General features: G+C 35.3%; 1 protein-coding gene across 2 annotated transcripts; it reads right to left on the reverse strand.

Moving 5' to 3' along the window:
* Positions 1 to 438: 438 nt before the first annotated feature.
* LOC145956716 (uncharacterized) lies at positions 439 to 14,909 on the reverse strand. 2 transcript variants are annotated; one of them, XR_014432948.1, is made up of 3 exons: positions 14,767 to 14,909; positions 9,068 to 13,882; positions 7,936 to 8,184 (listed from the first exon to the last, which is right to left on the reverse strand). XR_014432948.1 is itself a non-coding variant. In XM_083072274.1 (2 exons), the coding sequence occupies exon 2, from the start codon at positions 2,158 to 2,160 to the stop codon at positions 1,045 to 1,047; it is 1,116 nt and encodes a 371-aa protein (XP_082928400.1). In that variant the 5' UTR covers positions 2,161 to 2,667; positions 9,068 to 9,206; the 3' UTR covers positions 439 to 1,044. The 2 variants fall into 2 exon arrangements, 1 of the variants encoding a protein (XP_082928400.1); XM_083072274.1 differs by lacking the exons at positions 7,936 to 8,184; positions 14,767 to 14,909 and adding an exon at positions 439 to 2,667 and having other exon boundaries at positions 9,068 to 9,206.
* Between the last annotated feature and the right edge of the window lie 403 nt (positions 14,910 to 15,312).

Below are 15,312 nucleotides of genomic sequence, written 5' to 3' on the forward strand. Positions count from 1 at the left end.
CACTCTCCAACCAAAATTCACATTTTGTCAATTTAGCATACAACTGTTTCTCCTTAAGGGTTTGAAGAACGATCCTAAGGTGCTCAGCATGCTCCTCCCTATTCTTAGAATATACTAGAATATCATCTATGAAGACCACCACAAATCTATCCAAGTAAGGGTGAAAGATCCTATTCATGTAGTCCATGAAAACACTAGGTGCATTAGTCACACCAAAAGGCATCACTAAATACTCATAGTGCCCATAGCGGGTCCTAAAAGCAGTCTTTGGGATATCCTCGGATTTCACTCGGATTTGGTGATAACCTGATCTCAAATCTATCTTACTAAACACACAAGCCCCAACTAGCTGGTCCATAAGGTCATCTATTCTAGGCAATGGATACTTATTCTTAATGGTTACCTTATTCAATTGTCTATAATCTATGCATAATCTCATGCTCCCATCTTTCTTCTTGACCAATAGAACAGGCGCTCCCCAAGGTGAAACACTAGGCCTAATGAATTGTTTCTCTTGTAGTTCCTCTATCTGTTTCTTAAGCTCAACTAACTCTTTAGGAGACATCCTATATGGTGCTATAGATATGGGTGCGGTACCTGGCACTAAGTCTATACTGAACTCAATCTCTCTCTCAGGTGGTAAACTAGACACATCCTTAGGAAATACTTCTGGAAATTCTCTCACTAAGGGAATCTCATCTAGCTTACTCTCAGTCTCAACTGTTAATGAAGATAAGATCATGTATACCCTTTCATTTTCCTTTAAACAAGTTTTAATGTTAGAAGCACTAAGAAATTCCGTACTCTTACATTCACCAAATGAAATGGATTTATCAAAGCAATTTAAAAGAACATGGTGAGAAGATAGCCAATCCATACCAAGGATTACATCTAATTGACTAAGAGGCAGACAGATTAAGTCAACTAGAAACTGTTTATCAGAAATTGTCAAAGGGCATTTTAAACACACTAGGGATGTAGTTACTGAACCATTAGTAGGGGTTTCAACAACTAAATCAAAATTTAACAAAGACACAGGCAATTTCAAGAGATGGAAATAAAGGAATGAGTTGCACCAGAATCAAATAGTACAACAAAAGGAGTCTCAGCTATGAAACAAGTACCTTGTATCAAATTTTCTGACTGAGCAGCTTCAACACCACTAAGAGCAAATACTCTTCCTACAGTCTTTGGTCGTTTGGTTTGCGATCCTGATCCAACGACACGTGTTCTTGGTGGTTCAGGACATTGAGTGCTAATATGTCCTTTACCACTACAGTTGAAACAGGTAATCTCCTTGTCACGACATTCTGACTTGTTATGACCAACACGTCCACACTTCCCACATCTCCCTGAAAAAGTAGATCCTCCAACACTTCCAGTAGTATTTACAGTGGTTCCTCTAGTAAAGGACTTACTTCTATTATTAGTAGTCATATTCCCTTGAAATCTTGTAGGGTTGGAATAAGGCTTACTTCTACCAGAAGTATTAGAATTCACTGTACGAGCAGGGCCTCCAGCTCCTTTATAGAAAGCAGCACGAGCACGGTTGTCACGATCATAAATACTGCACTTATTAACCAGAGTGGGAAAATGATATATCTCCTGATAGTTGATTGCTGTTTTCACTTCAGGACGCAGACCATTTACAAACTTTATGCATTTGGCCCTTTCCCCACCTTCACCATGATAGTGTGTACAGTAGCGGACCAAAGCATCAAACTTTGCAACATATACCTCTACCGTATCGTTTCCTTGTTTCAGTTCAAGAAATTCCATTTCCTTCCTACTCCTTACATCATCTGGAAAATATTTTTCAAGAAAGACCCTCTTGAAGTTCTCCCAATTCAAATGTACGCCTCCATCAATTATCCTCCGAAGTGCTCCTTCCCACCAAAAGTAAGCATCATCTGTCAGCATGAAAGTGGCTAGCTTCACTCTCTCTGTAAGGGGACAATCCATAACATTAAAGATTTTCTCGATCTCTGATAACCAATTCATGGCGGCATCTGGGTCATAACCTCCTTTGAAAGTGGGTGGATTATTCCTCTGAAATTGCTCCAACCAGTTAGGAGCAACTCCATTCATATTATTGTTGTTCATAGCTTGGGCTAATGCTTGGAGAGCATCAGCAATCGCACGATCATTTCTACCAGCCATATTCTAAAGAAATAATACAATTAATAGACATAGGCAAGCATCATATCAACATAATAGATCTCACAATCAATTCATTTATCAATAAATATAGTAGACACATAACTCACGGCCGATAAAATCGACTAGCTCTGATACCACTAAATGTGACACCCTCTACCCCAACATCCTCAATAAACATAAACTATATTTATAAAAGATTTTCATAGAATGATATAAAACAATAAGTATCATAAGGTAGAAGATGCACATTCATAATTTATACACATAAATATTAAACTCAAGAAGTTATTAGAATTCAAAGATTATAAATTAATCCCAGTAAAGGTGGCAGTGCCTCCTAGTTAGGAATCAATTTATAATTTATTAAATTACACAAGAAAAGAAAATATTTTTTAGAACAAGAAAGACATAAGAGAAATCCTAGCTAAACCCGATGTCACATCCTATCAGAGCATGCCCCAAGAAGCCTTTAGGCCTCATCACCAACATCCTCATGATGATGATCACCTGGATAAATAGGAATTTGGGCAGAATCTCCTCTCTTTCTCCTTAAACCGGAACCGGAACTAGAGCAGAACCTTCTCTATTCTCCTCCTCTTTTCACAACCTAGGCAGAACCTTCTCTCTTATTTTCTCTTTCTATCTCTCTAGAATTCCTTCTCTCTAAACTTTTCTTCTCTCTAGTTATGAATTTTCAAAATCCTTAGGTCCCTATTTATAGAAATTTTGAAGTTACTATGCACTATGCACTATTCATTAAAATAATAATATAATTACTATTCATGAATAGTAAAATACTATTCATCTAAATAATTCATAAATAGTAAAATACGTATATGTAAATAGTAAAATACAGATACATGAATAGTAAAATACGGGAATAAAATACTTATTCACATAATAAATAACTCTTTTCATTTGAATAAAATTTTGGGATATTACAAATCTCACAATGTTCATGACTTATTAACTATACAACGCATTAATAGTTAATTTAATTTTTAAAGGTAAAAATATATTATTTATTTTAATTTTAAAATATATTTTTCTTGTCAATCCAATATTTTTGATTATCATAACATAATGATACAATATAAATGTAACAAACAAAAATCAATCAAATAAAAATATTATCTCGTTATCCAAGAGAATGATGCTCTATTATTCAAATTCAATTTGAGAGAAAGAAATATTTTTGTTTTACATTTTTATTTGATCTTAAACATATGAATTTTGATTCAAAATTAAAGATAATGATTTTTTTTTACATTTATCTTATAGCCTAATTGTAAAAGATTAAAATAACAACTAAAGACAATATTTTAAAACTTGGTAATTTATTATGTTATCTTAAAAATTTAAATTTATATTCAAAATCAAAGATAAAGTTTTATTTATTTATTATTTATTTAAAACTTTAATCTTATAACTTAATTGAAAAATCAAACTAACAATTAAAAACAATAAATTTATTATCAAATTAGGATTACTAAAAGACTATCTTTACATTTAATCTATTATTCTCAACTTTATTTCTAAACTGAATTTAATATACCTTGAAAAAATCAACAATCAATTCAATAAATTTATTATACTATATAAATTATTTATCATAAATTTAAAATATAATTATTATAACTAGTATTTTATATATAATTATTACTTATATATAATTAAAATTTATAACGAATATACAAATATATATAAATATTTATAACTAATCTGCATGATGTGTTCCATGTTTCACAGTTGAGAAAGTATATTCACGATCCGAGTCATGTCTTGGAATCAGAGGCAGTGCAAGTTAAGGAGAATTTAACTTTTGAGAAACAGCCAGTTTCAGTGGCAGATAGGAAAGTTAAGCAATTGCGGGGTAAATCTATCAATTTGGTAAAGGTTATTTGGGATGAGGTTACTAATGAAGCCACTTGGGAGTTGGAAGATAGAATGAAGGATCAATACCCATATCTCTTTATGAGTAAGTGAATTTTCGGGGACGAAAATTTTTGTTGTTGGGGAGAGTTGTAACACCATGGAAAATACTAAGTTATTTAGTATATATGTATGTATGTATATGTTAATGTGATTTTGATTAGTTATTTAAGCATGATAGTGATTTTATAGTATGAGATGAGAGGTTGATGTTTTGATAGTTTGTATAGGCATGTGTGTGCATGAATTTGGTGAATGATGCATTGTACACCATTATACTGAACCAGTATTAAGAGGGAAGAAGACTGATCACCTTCCTCCTCATCTTGGTTAAGTGAAGTATTATGGCATGCAACTCATTATTCCAAGCATCTATATCTGAAAGTGATATTTGTTTGTGTGTTGACACATGTTGCATTTCATATGGTGGTGAGTTGTGAGTATTGCATGGAAAGGAATAAGATGGGTAGGAGATCGAAGGATAGGAACATAAGATAAATTTGGTCTTTCTGAATGAAATTGAGGTTGTTTCAGAGCTTATGGAGTTGAAATACTTCAAGGAATAGGATATTTGAGGTGAATAGGTGCTAAGGGTGAAATTTGGAAATTTTGAAAAATGGCTATATATATAGGGACTTAGGACCGGAGGATTTCATTTGTCAGACAGAGACAGTTTTTAGAGAGAGAAAGTAGAGAGAGAAAGGCTCTGGTCCGGAGGGAAGCTGAGGACATATTTGGGAAGCTTATCAAGCTAGGATCAATCTTCACAACTGGAGTTTCAGGAGATTTGGCCTCTAAAGCCTTGAAAATTGAGATTGAAGTTTGAATTGGGAATTTGGGGGTTTGTCCAAATCTTGCATTTCTGAAGTTTTTGAGGTAAGGGTAGTACTTATAAGACTTAATCTAGTATGTATAGAGTTGAAATATCACATTGATTTCACGTTTTATGCAAGTTTGAGACTGGATTGGGATGGAAATGATTTGGTTAGATTTCTTCATGATTTCTTATGATTTTCATGGATTGATAGTTAATACTCGTCTTTATCGCTTAATATGTTGTGTTTGGATGGTGTTTATACTCTATAATGGTTTGGAATTGTATAAATTTCTTTTGGAATGGATCTTGAGGGTGAAAATTGAGGATTTTCGTAACAGGGGAGGGTTTCTGGAACCAAACCGCTGAGCGGATTTAAAGCGCTGAGCGCTTTTGAGGCCGAGAGCTAGAGGAGAGTTTCTGGAGGAAAAGCGCTGAGCGCTTTTGAGGCGCTGAGCGCTTTTGTGTTTTCAGAACTGGACTTTGTAGTCTAAATGAAAGTTGTAGCCTTGGATCTTAGCTTTCCAATGGCGTTGGAATCACTCAAAAAGGAGGTCTAGAACTCAAGATATGTTTATTTTAGTGAAAAAGGGTCAAGCTGTCAGCTTTACTTATAGCTGTTGCGGTTTTTAGAATTTTTCACAAAGTAAATGATGGAATTAGGATTTGATATCTTCATAAAAGTTTTATAAAATCTTCTTATCTTTCATATGAGTTAAGTTTGAGTATGATAGGAGAAGTATAACTCATAATATGATACGTTATATGAAGATTGTCATTTCACAAAAAAGGGTAAATTGGTTAAATTGATAGTTATTTTGAGTGTTTATTTATTTACTTTGCTATATTGAGTATTTTGGCATGATTTTGGAAAAGATTTCATATAATCTTGGAATATGCTATGTGCATGTGGTTTGAAAAGCTAATAGGACTTAGAGGAGTAAGGTTATGGTATGGAAGATCTCTTGGTGAGATCAGGATATAATCTTTGGAAAACTATAAAATTTGTGAATCTCATGGTGAGGATTCCAATAAGGAACTTTTCCAAGGATTATATGATAAACCACTTCAGATGTTAGGTGGATTCTGAAGTACTCCTCTAAGTATTCTATTTGCTACCGGTATGGGGGCAAGGCCGAGTCATACCGATGGATGAAGTGGCCATGATCACCAGGGTTACGTGACGACGTAATTCCAGCTGTATATTTCCATGAGAGGTCAGGTGTGATTCCTGGGTTGCTGATATGTTTCAGCGTGCGTGTCAACACTTGGTGGATGGTGTTGAGGCCAACATTGTGAGGATATGTTGGTGTGAGATCATGGAATAATTATACAGTGGTGTGACTTTGTTTCTGGATGTGGAAATATGTATACAAATGGTATGGATTGTATGCATTGGATTTTAGATTTGATTTATATTTGGCATGGAAATAATTATTTATAAGGTTTATTTCCTTGGTGCGGATATATATATATTATGGATAAATATCTGTTTAATGATATTTCATTTTATCGTACTATGGTTGGTTTATATGTGCTAACCCTTGCATGTTTCCATGTGGTTTGGACTGTGATGATCTCACTATGTGGGGGAGCAGATCAGGTGTGAGGCTTGGGACAGCAAGAAGTCTTTGGTAGCTGCTTTGAGAAGTAGCTAGGCTTAGAGCTTGACCAGCACCTAGGGTGTCTTATATGATGTTATTATGGGATTAATGTATAATTTTACTAAGACTGACTCTGATATAATTATGTTTGATATTATGAAGACAAATTTTACACTCTAGCGTAGCTGGCTTTTGCTCTATTTTCTATATTATATATCATTTTATTTTAGTTGGTTTTGATGTGACGGCCTAGGGTGGGTCGTTACAAAGACAAGAGATCAGACATGTCGATCCTCGATTCTAGAACCTTCTTCAGCTTCCGTGACAGACCCGGTGCTAGACCCGCCACCGTCGTTCCCATTCTCTTCTCTTCTTCTTCTCCGATCTCTATTTAGATGTTTGATCTAACTAGCTTCTAACTTCTTCGATTCTTGCAATTTTGTTCATTAAACCCGGTTCGAGATGCACACCGGTCGTGTCTCGTGGGATCAGGTTTGATGGGCTAGTTTTGTATATTGGCCCCGAATTTAAGTGGGCTCATCAATGCTGTTTACACGGCCCATAATTTTTGCACTTTCACCCCTATTTTTTTCATACAGAAATATCCTTAATCTAAAAAAGTTTTCAACGTGTATTTATATTTATATTAATTACTAATATATCACATAGACAATTGACATAACATATTAATAATTGATGTAACACATTAATTATTATGTTATTTTTATTTATTTATTTATTTATTTATTATTGAGTAATCTCTTACGAGTTTACGAGACGAGTTTACGATACGAGTTTACGGAGTCTCCACGAGATTACGTAAACTCTCGAGATTGACAACCTTGAATATATGTATGAAATTGAATTATGAGATGTTGTGTGGAATGTGAATGAGATGTGGTTGTGGTTCTTCACACCTATGACCAGGGGTGAGCACAGCCCGAGATTGTTACTTGAGTATCGTGACCTTGGTTAACATGTCAGGGGTGGGCACGGCCCTAGGATAGGGGTAACGTGACCTTGGCATAATGTTATATCAGGGGTGAGCACGGCTCTGGATTGTTACGTGGGTATCGTGACCTTGGTTAACATGTCAAGGGTGAGCACGGCCCTGGGATAGGGATAACGTGACCTTGACACAGTATTATATCAGGGGTGAGCACGGCCTGAGGTTGTTAAATGGGTAACGTGACCTTGGCATAGTGTGAAGTGCAAATTAGTGTAATTGAGAATGATGACGTGATGACGATGCATGGTTGATTGAATTATGTTATGTTGAAATATTTATGAATATTAAATTAATATGTTGTGTTTTCTTATGTGCTATATATATAGATGTTTTCTTTCTCACCGTACGATTTGTGGATGTTTTAGGTGAGAAAGATCCGGCTTCGAGTGGTGTGACACCCTCTACCCCGCATATCATAAATCAATAAATTTAAATAATATAACTTTAATAATCAAACATGTTTAAAGAGTATCACATTTTTAACAAACATAATCAGCGGAAATTACAAAGAAATAAATCTCAGAGTTTTCAAAGTAATTTAAAATAACATTAACAACCTAATCTAATCTTATCTATACCCCGATGTCACATGTCCTATCAGAGCATAGCCCATAAAGAAGCCTAAGCTTCACCACCAACATCCTCAGCCTCATGCTGATAATCACCTGTATAACGGTTAAAGAAAAACAACACAGAGAAAAAGGGAGTGAGAAAACATCTCACTCGGCTCACAGTGTAGGAATATATATACTAGATAGCCAAACACAAACAAAACATATATAACATAGATTAACAATATCACATCTTACTCATTCAAGGCATATCCATTTGTCATATAATATCAAAAGACACATGTATGGACACGGACTACATTTTATCATGCATGTGGCGCCAGTCACTTATCACGTAGTATATTGCCGCTAGCAATACACAAAAAGTAGTCTAGGAGTACATGCCGGGACACAACCTCTGCGCACTCTCACTAGAAGGACATACTACCAGAGTCTCGTCGGGATAGCTAAGCCGCGCAAGATACATCCCATGCACGCAATGGGCGAGACTGGGACTTCCAAACCGAGCCATCCCCAAGGACTGATCCCCACAGCTTTTACACTAGGGGGCCTTCTCTGGCGGCATATTCCATATCGTACCCTTATCACTTTATGCAAATGATGCATGTCAAACAAGACTCTATGCATTCTCATATCACTTTATCACTTTCCATGGTCATTTCTCTTTATCACATTTCATATCTCATTGTCACATTATCACATTATCTATCTCATGGTCAATCATATCTCATGGTCATTTCACATCATATTTCATCATCACATCATATCATTAGAAACATCACATTCACATTATCATATCATATTCATAACTTTCACAATCATAATCTCAACATAGTTTCTATTCATACACACATATTAACCAAGCAATTAGAACATACAAACAATATAACATACAACAAACACAGGATTGGGGGCCAATCCCACTACCCAGCATACAATCCCACACCCAGAGTGAGATTTCTCACTCCCCCCTTACCTGGATAACAGGCACTGAAACTAAAGAAGAGCTTCCTCCTCTAGGCTCCTTCTACTAGGGTAGAACCACCTCCTATGGGTTCCTCTAGGTCTTCAAAGAGAAGAAGAGGAGAAGAAGAGAGTATAAGAGAAGAGAGAATGAGAATTGAGGGATGGTTTGCAATGGAGAAGTGAAGGCCTATTTATAGCCTCCATAACACATTAAAATAATGGAAAATAATGGAAAAATCTTAGACAAAACGAAATGGGATGAGTTGGTGTTGTTAGTGGGATGAGTTGGATGCCATATTCTTTTCCGCACCGATTTTTGACCACCGAATTTGACCTTCTAGACGGCCGAATTTGTGAATGGTTACTTCATGAAAGTTGTAGGGTTTTCTTGTATCTTTCCATAGCCACCAAGTTTGCATTATTTGAACAATCACAGCCCAATGTATTCCCTAAACACCGAGGCTTGCCAATCAGCCCAGCGAGAAACAATTGTATCAATCAAATTCAAATTTTTGACCTTCTATACGACCGAATTTGCAAATGGCTATTTCTTACAAAGGTGTACGTTTTTCTCTTATCTTTCCATTGACACCAATTTTGCATCATTTGGACCACCACAGCCCAAGTTATACCCCAAAAACCGATACTTGTCAGTCAGCCCAGCGAGAAATGGTTCTTAAAAAAATTCACAACTATCTAATTAGGTCCAACAACACACATATCTTTCTAAGCATAAATGGAGTGTAAATTATCTACAATTGAAGTAAAATATAACCACCAATTTATGACCAAATACCACATAATAATAATAATAATAGTAATAATAACCATTTTGAAAACTAGGGTGTTACAATTCTCCCCTCCTTTAAGAAATTTCGTCCTCGAAATTTACCTGAAAACAGGAATGGATAATCTTCTCTCCCCTTGCTTTCTAGTTTCCATATAGCGCCTTCTTCAAAGTTTCCTCCCCAAATAGCCTTGACTAAAAGAATTTCCTTACCTCTTAGTTTCTTTACCCTCTTATCCTCAATCCTCAAAGGTATAGTCTCATAGGTGAGGTTATCCTTTAACTGAATGTTGTCGGATTCCACAATATGAGATGAATGTATTTTCTAGGTTGAGAAACATGAAAGACATCATGAAGATTTGATAGGGATGGAGGTAACGCAATTTGGAAAGCTACATCACCAATTCTCTTAAGGATCTGGTAGGGACCAATGAATCGTAGAGTAAGCTTGCGAGATTTAAGTGCTCTACCAATTCCAGTCCAAGGAGTTACTTTAAGGAATACATGATCTCCTTCTTTAAACTCAAGGTCTTTCCTTCTTTTATCATGGTAGCTCTTCTGCCTACTCTGTGATGCTCTCATTTTCTTTTGGATTGTCCTAACCTTTTCAGTAGTTTGTTGAACTATTTCAATTCCTAATATGGCACTCTCTCCAGATTCTGCCCAACACAAAGGTGTTCTACATCTCCTACCATACAAAGCCTCATAGGGTGCCATCCCAAAATCTAGAGGTGAACCTAGGATCTCTATCCGAAACTATACTAGTAGGAACCCCATGCAACCTTACAATCTCACCTATGTACAACTTGGTTAACCTTTCCAAAGGGTATCTAATGTTAATGGGAATAAAATGGGCAGACTTAGTTAATCTATCCACAATGACCCATATAATCATCCAAGTTCTTCCATGTCCTAGGTAATCCTACTACAAAATCCATCGAGATGCTATCTCATTTCCACACAGGCACATCTAAAGGTTGCAGTAAACCTGAAGGTTTCTGATGTTCTCCCTTAGCCTTCTAACATACTAAGCAAGCATACACAAATTCTTCTATCTTAGGCCACTGGAATATTTTCCTAAGGTCTTGGTACATCTTAGTGGCTCTTAAATGGATGCTAAGAGTACTCTTGTGTCCTCCCTTTAAGATCATCTTTCTAATTTCAAGATTATTAAGCACCCAAATTTATTCTTGCACCTCAAAACAACATCAATTCCAATTTTTTTTTTTATTTATTATTATTATAAATTTTAATCATATTCCTACTAATCTTTTCCACTTGGTTCACTAGAAAAGATTCTAATCTCATCCATTAATTCACTAGTTATTTTCAACCATAGTCAATTCAATGTTCCTAAAGGTAGTCTCACACATCAATCATAAGTCCCTAAATTCTCCAATCAAATCCAATCCTTAAATATATTAGTGATCATCGTAATCAAGGCATCTGTCATAATATTGATATTACTTCTATGATCATCTGTAAAGATCAAGCACCTAAGCATGTTATACATATCAAATCACTAATTTTACTGCTCCATCTTCAACCAATTCAAACCCCTATCCATCACCTTATTCTATAGTCTCATATCTTGTTACCAATATGAATCAACTAATTGTATTTCTCCAATTTATCTCAATGATCCACTTGTTACTCGAGTCACACCTAGTTTTTCACCACTAGGAGTAATCTCACAAGTCAGACTTAAATCCCTAAAAAGATCCTTCTTTCTAATCATAAGGAAAAATATAAAGGTTTCCTACTCAAAACATTGGTTACCACAATGGCTTTGGCCAAATAACCAGTAAGATCAAAATCTTATTCCTTAAAAATTTCTAACTATCTCTTTTGGTCAATAGATATTTAAAACTCTTATGATCGCTAAATACCTCAAGCTTAGAATCATATAGGTAATGTCTTCAAATCAAGGTCATGGGTAAGGTAATTCCTTCTGATAAATTCTCAATTTTCTAGAATCATAAGCTACTTATCTGTTCCTTCTTGCATCCACACTCTATCCAATCTTATCTTAGAAACATAACTATGTTCCACAAAAGACTTACTAAAATCTAGTAGTATTAACACTAGTCAATCTTGCCTTAAGAGTTGGAACTACTCTCATACTTACTATCCCACATAAAGACAATACTCCTCTTAGTGAATGTAGTTAAGGGCAAAGCTATCTTAGAAATTCCTTCAATAAATCTCCAATAATAATAAGCTAACATCATAAAACTCTTATCTTCACTAATTGGCTTAGATATCTCCCCACTTAAATACAACTTCTACCTGAGACATATCCATGTTTACCTTAACTGGAATTTACAAGAACTAGAAAACTTATCTTATACAATAAAAATAATAAATAAATCAATCAATCAATCAATAAATAAGATAAAATAAAATAGTAATACTTAACATACAACCGTCTTGAATATATCTCCACCTTCAACTACAATATGATCATATCACACCCTAAGATCAATCTCACTAACCACACGACATTCACCAATTGATCCCTAAGGTAATCTATCCACATATCAACATACATGCTTACTAAATCATATTAGAATACCATCTTTAAACCTTCAAATATACCATCGATAAGCATGTACATGAACAAACTTTATCACATAGCATTATACAACCTTTAAACAACCTCTCAATCCTTATGCAAACACCCCAAAACAAAATCAATTCTTATCCTTGCATTGCCTAACGATTTAAAAATATCATGAAACCATACATATCCCTTCAACAATGTTTAAAGAAAATGATACCTAGAGAGTTATACTTATTCAAATGATCTCAAACCTATCTCAAAATAAAGATAAGAGAATAAGCTACAACTCCTACGAAGACATAGAATTCTAAAAAGATCATCTTCTTAGCTACAAATTTCAAAAACCGCAGCAGATATATTCAGCGCTTATAACTAGACCTTTGATCACCAAAGTAGCTATAACTAGAGTTCTATACCTCCGTTTTACCTGATTCCAGTTCCATTAGAAAGATAACGTCCAAAGCTACTACTTTTGTGAAGACCATAAAATCTGATTCTGTCAATATGATACTCATACAGGCACAACAAAATTTTAACGAAAATAATCCCCATATTATACAGCAATAGTGTACTAACATTTCACAAAATACCTCAACCATTCCAAACTCACTCCTTTCCACCTTAAACTCATATTCAAGCTTTCCATTACAATCCTAGACCAAAACAGCTCACATATTTAGTGCAAAGGACTTAGAGAATAATATTCACATATTGCCTAAACTATAAAAGTTAACATGAAGCACCAATACTCAAGGAACGTTTCAACCTCTCATCAAAATATCAAAACTCCAATTCTCAGATACAACCTCCTTGGATTCAATCGCTACTACTATAGATTCCTAAATTTCATTAATCGTAAACTTTTGACAAATTAATGTCTCTCCTAATTCTAAGGTCTCAATAGGCTTTATCCGTACTATTGGTACATAAGCTCACCATACGAGTGATACTACTCAACCACTACTTCTTACGTAAGCAAGAAGTATCAAACAAATAAGCAATTATGAAAAGAGAAATCAAAAATAGCATCATCAAATTATATCATGTCTATCAAACAAATCCTGAGAACACAATGCACACAACATAATCAATCATCATATTAGCACATCAATCAACTCATCACATTATTAATCTACCAAACAAGCATAGTAGACTCATAACTCACGGTCGATTAGATCGACTTGCTTTGATACCACTAAATGTGACACCCTCTACCCCGCATATCATAAATCAATAAATTTAAATAATATAACTTTAATAATCAAACATGTTTAAAGAGTATCACATTTTTAACAAACATAATCAGCGGAAATTACAAAGAAATAAATCTCAGAGTTTTCAAAGTAATTTAAAATAACATTAACAACCTAATCTAATCTTATCTATACCCCGATGTCACATGTCCTATCAGAGCATAGCCCATAAAGAAGCCTAAGCTTCACCACCAACATCCTCATCCTCATGCTGATAATCACCTGTATAACGGTTAAAGAAAAACAACACAAAGAAAAAGGGAGTGAGAAAACATCTCACTCGGCTCACAGTGTAGGAATATATATACTAGATAGCCAAACACAAACAAAACATATATAACATAGATTAACAATATCACATCTTACTCATTCAAGGCATATCCATTTGTCATATAATATCAAAAGACACATGTATGGACACGGACTACATTTTATCATGCATGTGGCGCCAGTCACTTATCACGTAGTATATTGCCGCTAGCAATACACAAAAAGTAGTCTAGGAGTACATGCCGGGACACAACCTCTGCGCACTCTCACTAGAAGGACATACTACCAGAGTCTCGTCGGGATAGCTAAGCCGCGCAAGATACATCCCATGCACACAATGGGCGAGACTGGGACTTCCAAACCGAGCCATCCCCAAGGACTGATCCCCACAGCTTTTACACTAGGGGGCCTTCTCTGGCGGCGTATTCCATATCGTACCCTTATCACTTTATGCAAATGATGCATGTCAAACAAGACTCTATGCATTCTCATATCACTTTATCACTTTCCATGGTCATTTCTCTTTATCACATTTCATATCTCATTGTCACATTATCACATTATCTATCTCATGGTCAATCATATCTCATGGTCATTTCACATCATATTTCATCATCACATCATATCATTAGAAACATCACATTCACATTATCATATCATATTCATAACTTTCACAATCATAATCTCAACATAGTTTCTATTCATACACACATATTAACCAAGCAATTAGAACATACAAACAATATAACATACAACAAACACAGGATTGGGGGCCAATCCCACTACCCAGCATACAATCCCACACCCAGAGCGAGATTTCTCACTCCCCCCCTTACCTGGATAACAGGCACTGAAACTAAAGAAGAGCTTCCTCCTCTAGGCTCCTTCTACTAGGGTAGAACCACCTCCTATGGGTTCCTCTAGGTCTTCAAAGAGAAGAAGAGGAGAAGAAGAGAGTATAAGAGAAGAGAGAATGAGAATTGAGGGATGGTTTGCAATGGAGAAGTGAAGGCCTATTTATAGCCTCCATAACACATTAAAATAATGGAAAAATCTTAGACAAAACGAAATGGGATGAGTTGGTGTTGTTAGTGGGATGAGTTGGATGCCATATTCTTTTCCGCACCGTTTTTTGACCACCGAATTTGACCTTCTAGACGGCCGAATTTGTGAATGGTTACTTCATGAAAGTTGTAGGGTTTTCTTGTATCTTTCCATAGCCACCAAGTTTGCATTATTTGAACAATCACAGCCCAATTTATTCCCTAAACACCGAGGCTTGCCAATCAGCCCAGCGAGAAACAATTGTATCAATCAAATTCCAATTTTTGACCTTCTATACGACCGAATTTGCAAATGGCTATTTCTTACAAAGTTGTACG

Source organism: Cajanus cajan, chromosome 4, assembly GCF_000230855.2.
Source record: "Cajanus cajan strain Asha chromosome 4, NIPB_CcT2T_4, whole genome shotgun sequence".
Lineage (NCBI taxonomy): Eukaryota > Viridiplantae > Streptophyta > Magnoliopsida > Fabales > Fabaceae > Cajanus > Cajanus cajan.

Bases quoted from the DNA above. Each gene is read 5' to 3' on its own strand.
- LOC145956716 (XM_083072274.1), bottom strand. From the start codon at position 2,160: ATGGCTGGTAGAAATGATCGTGCGATTGCTGATGCTCTCCAAGCATTA.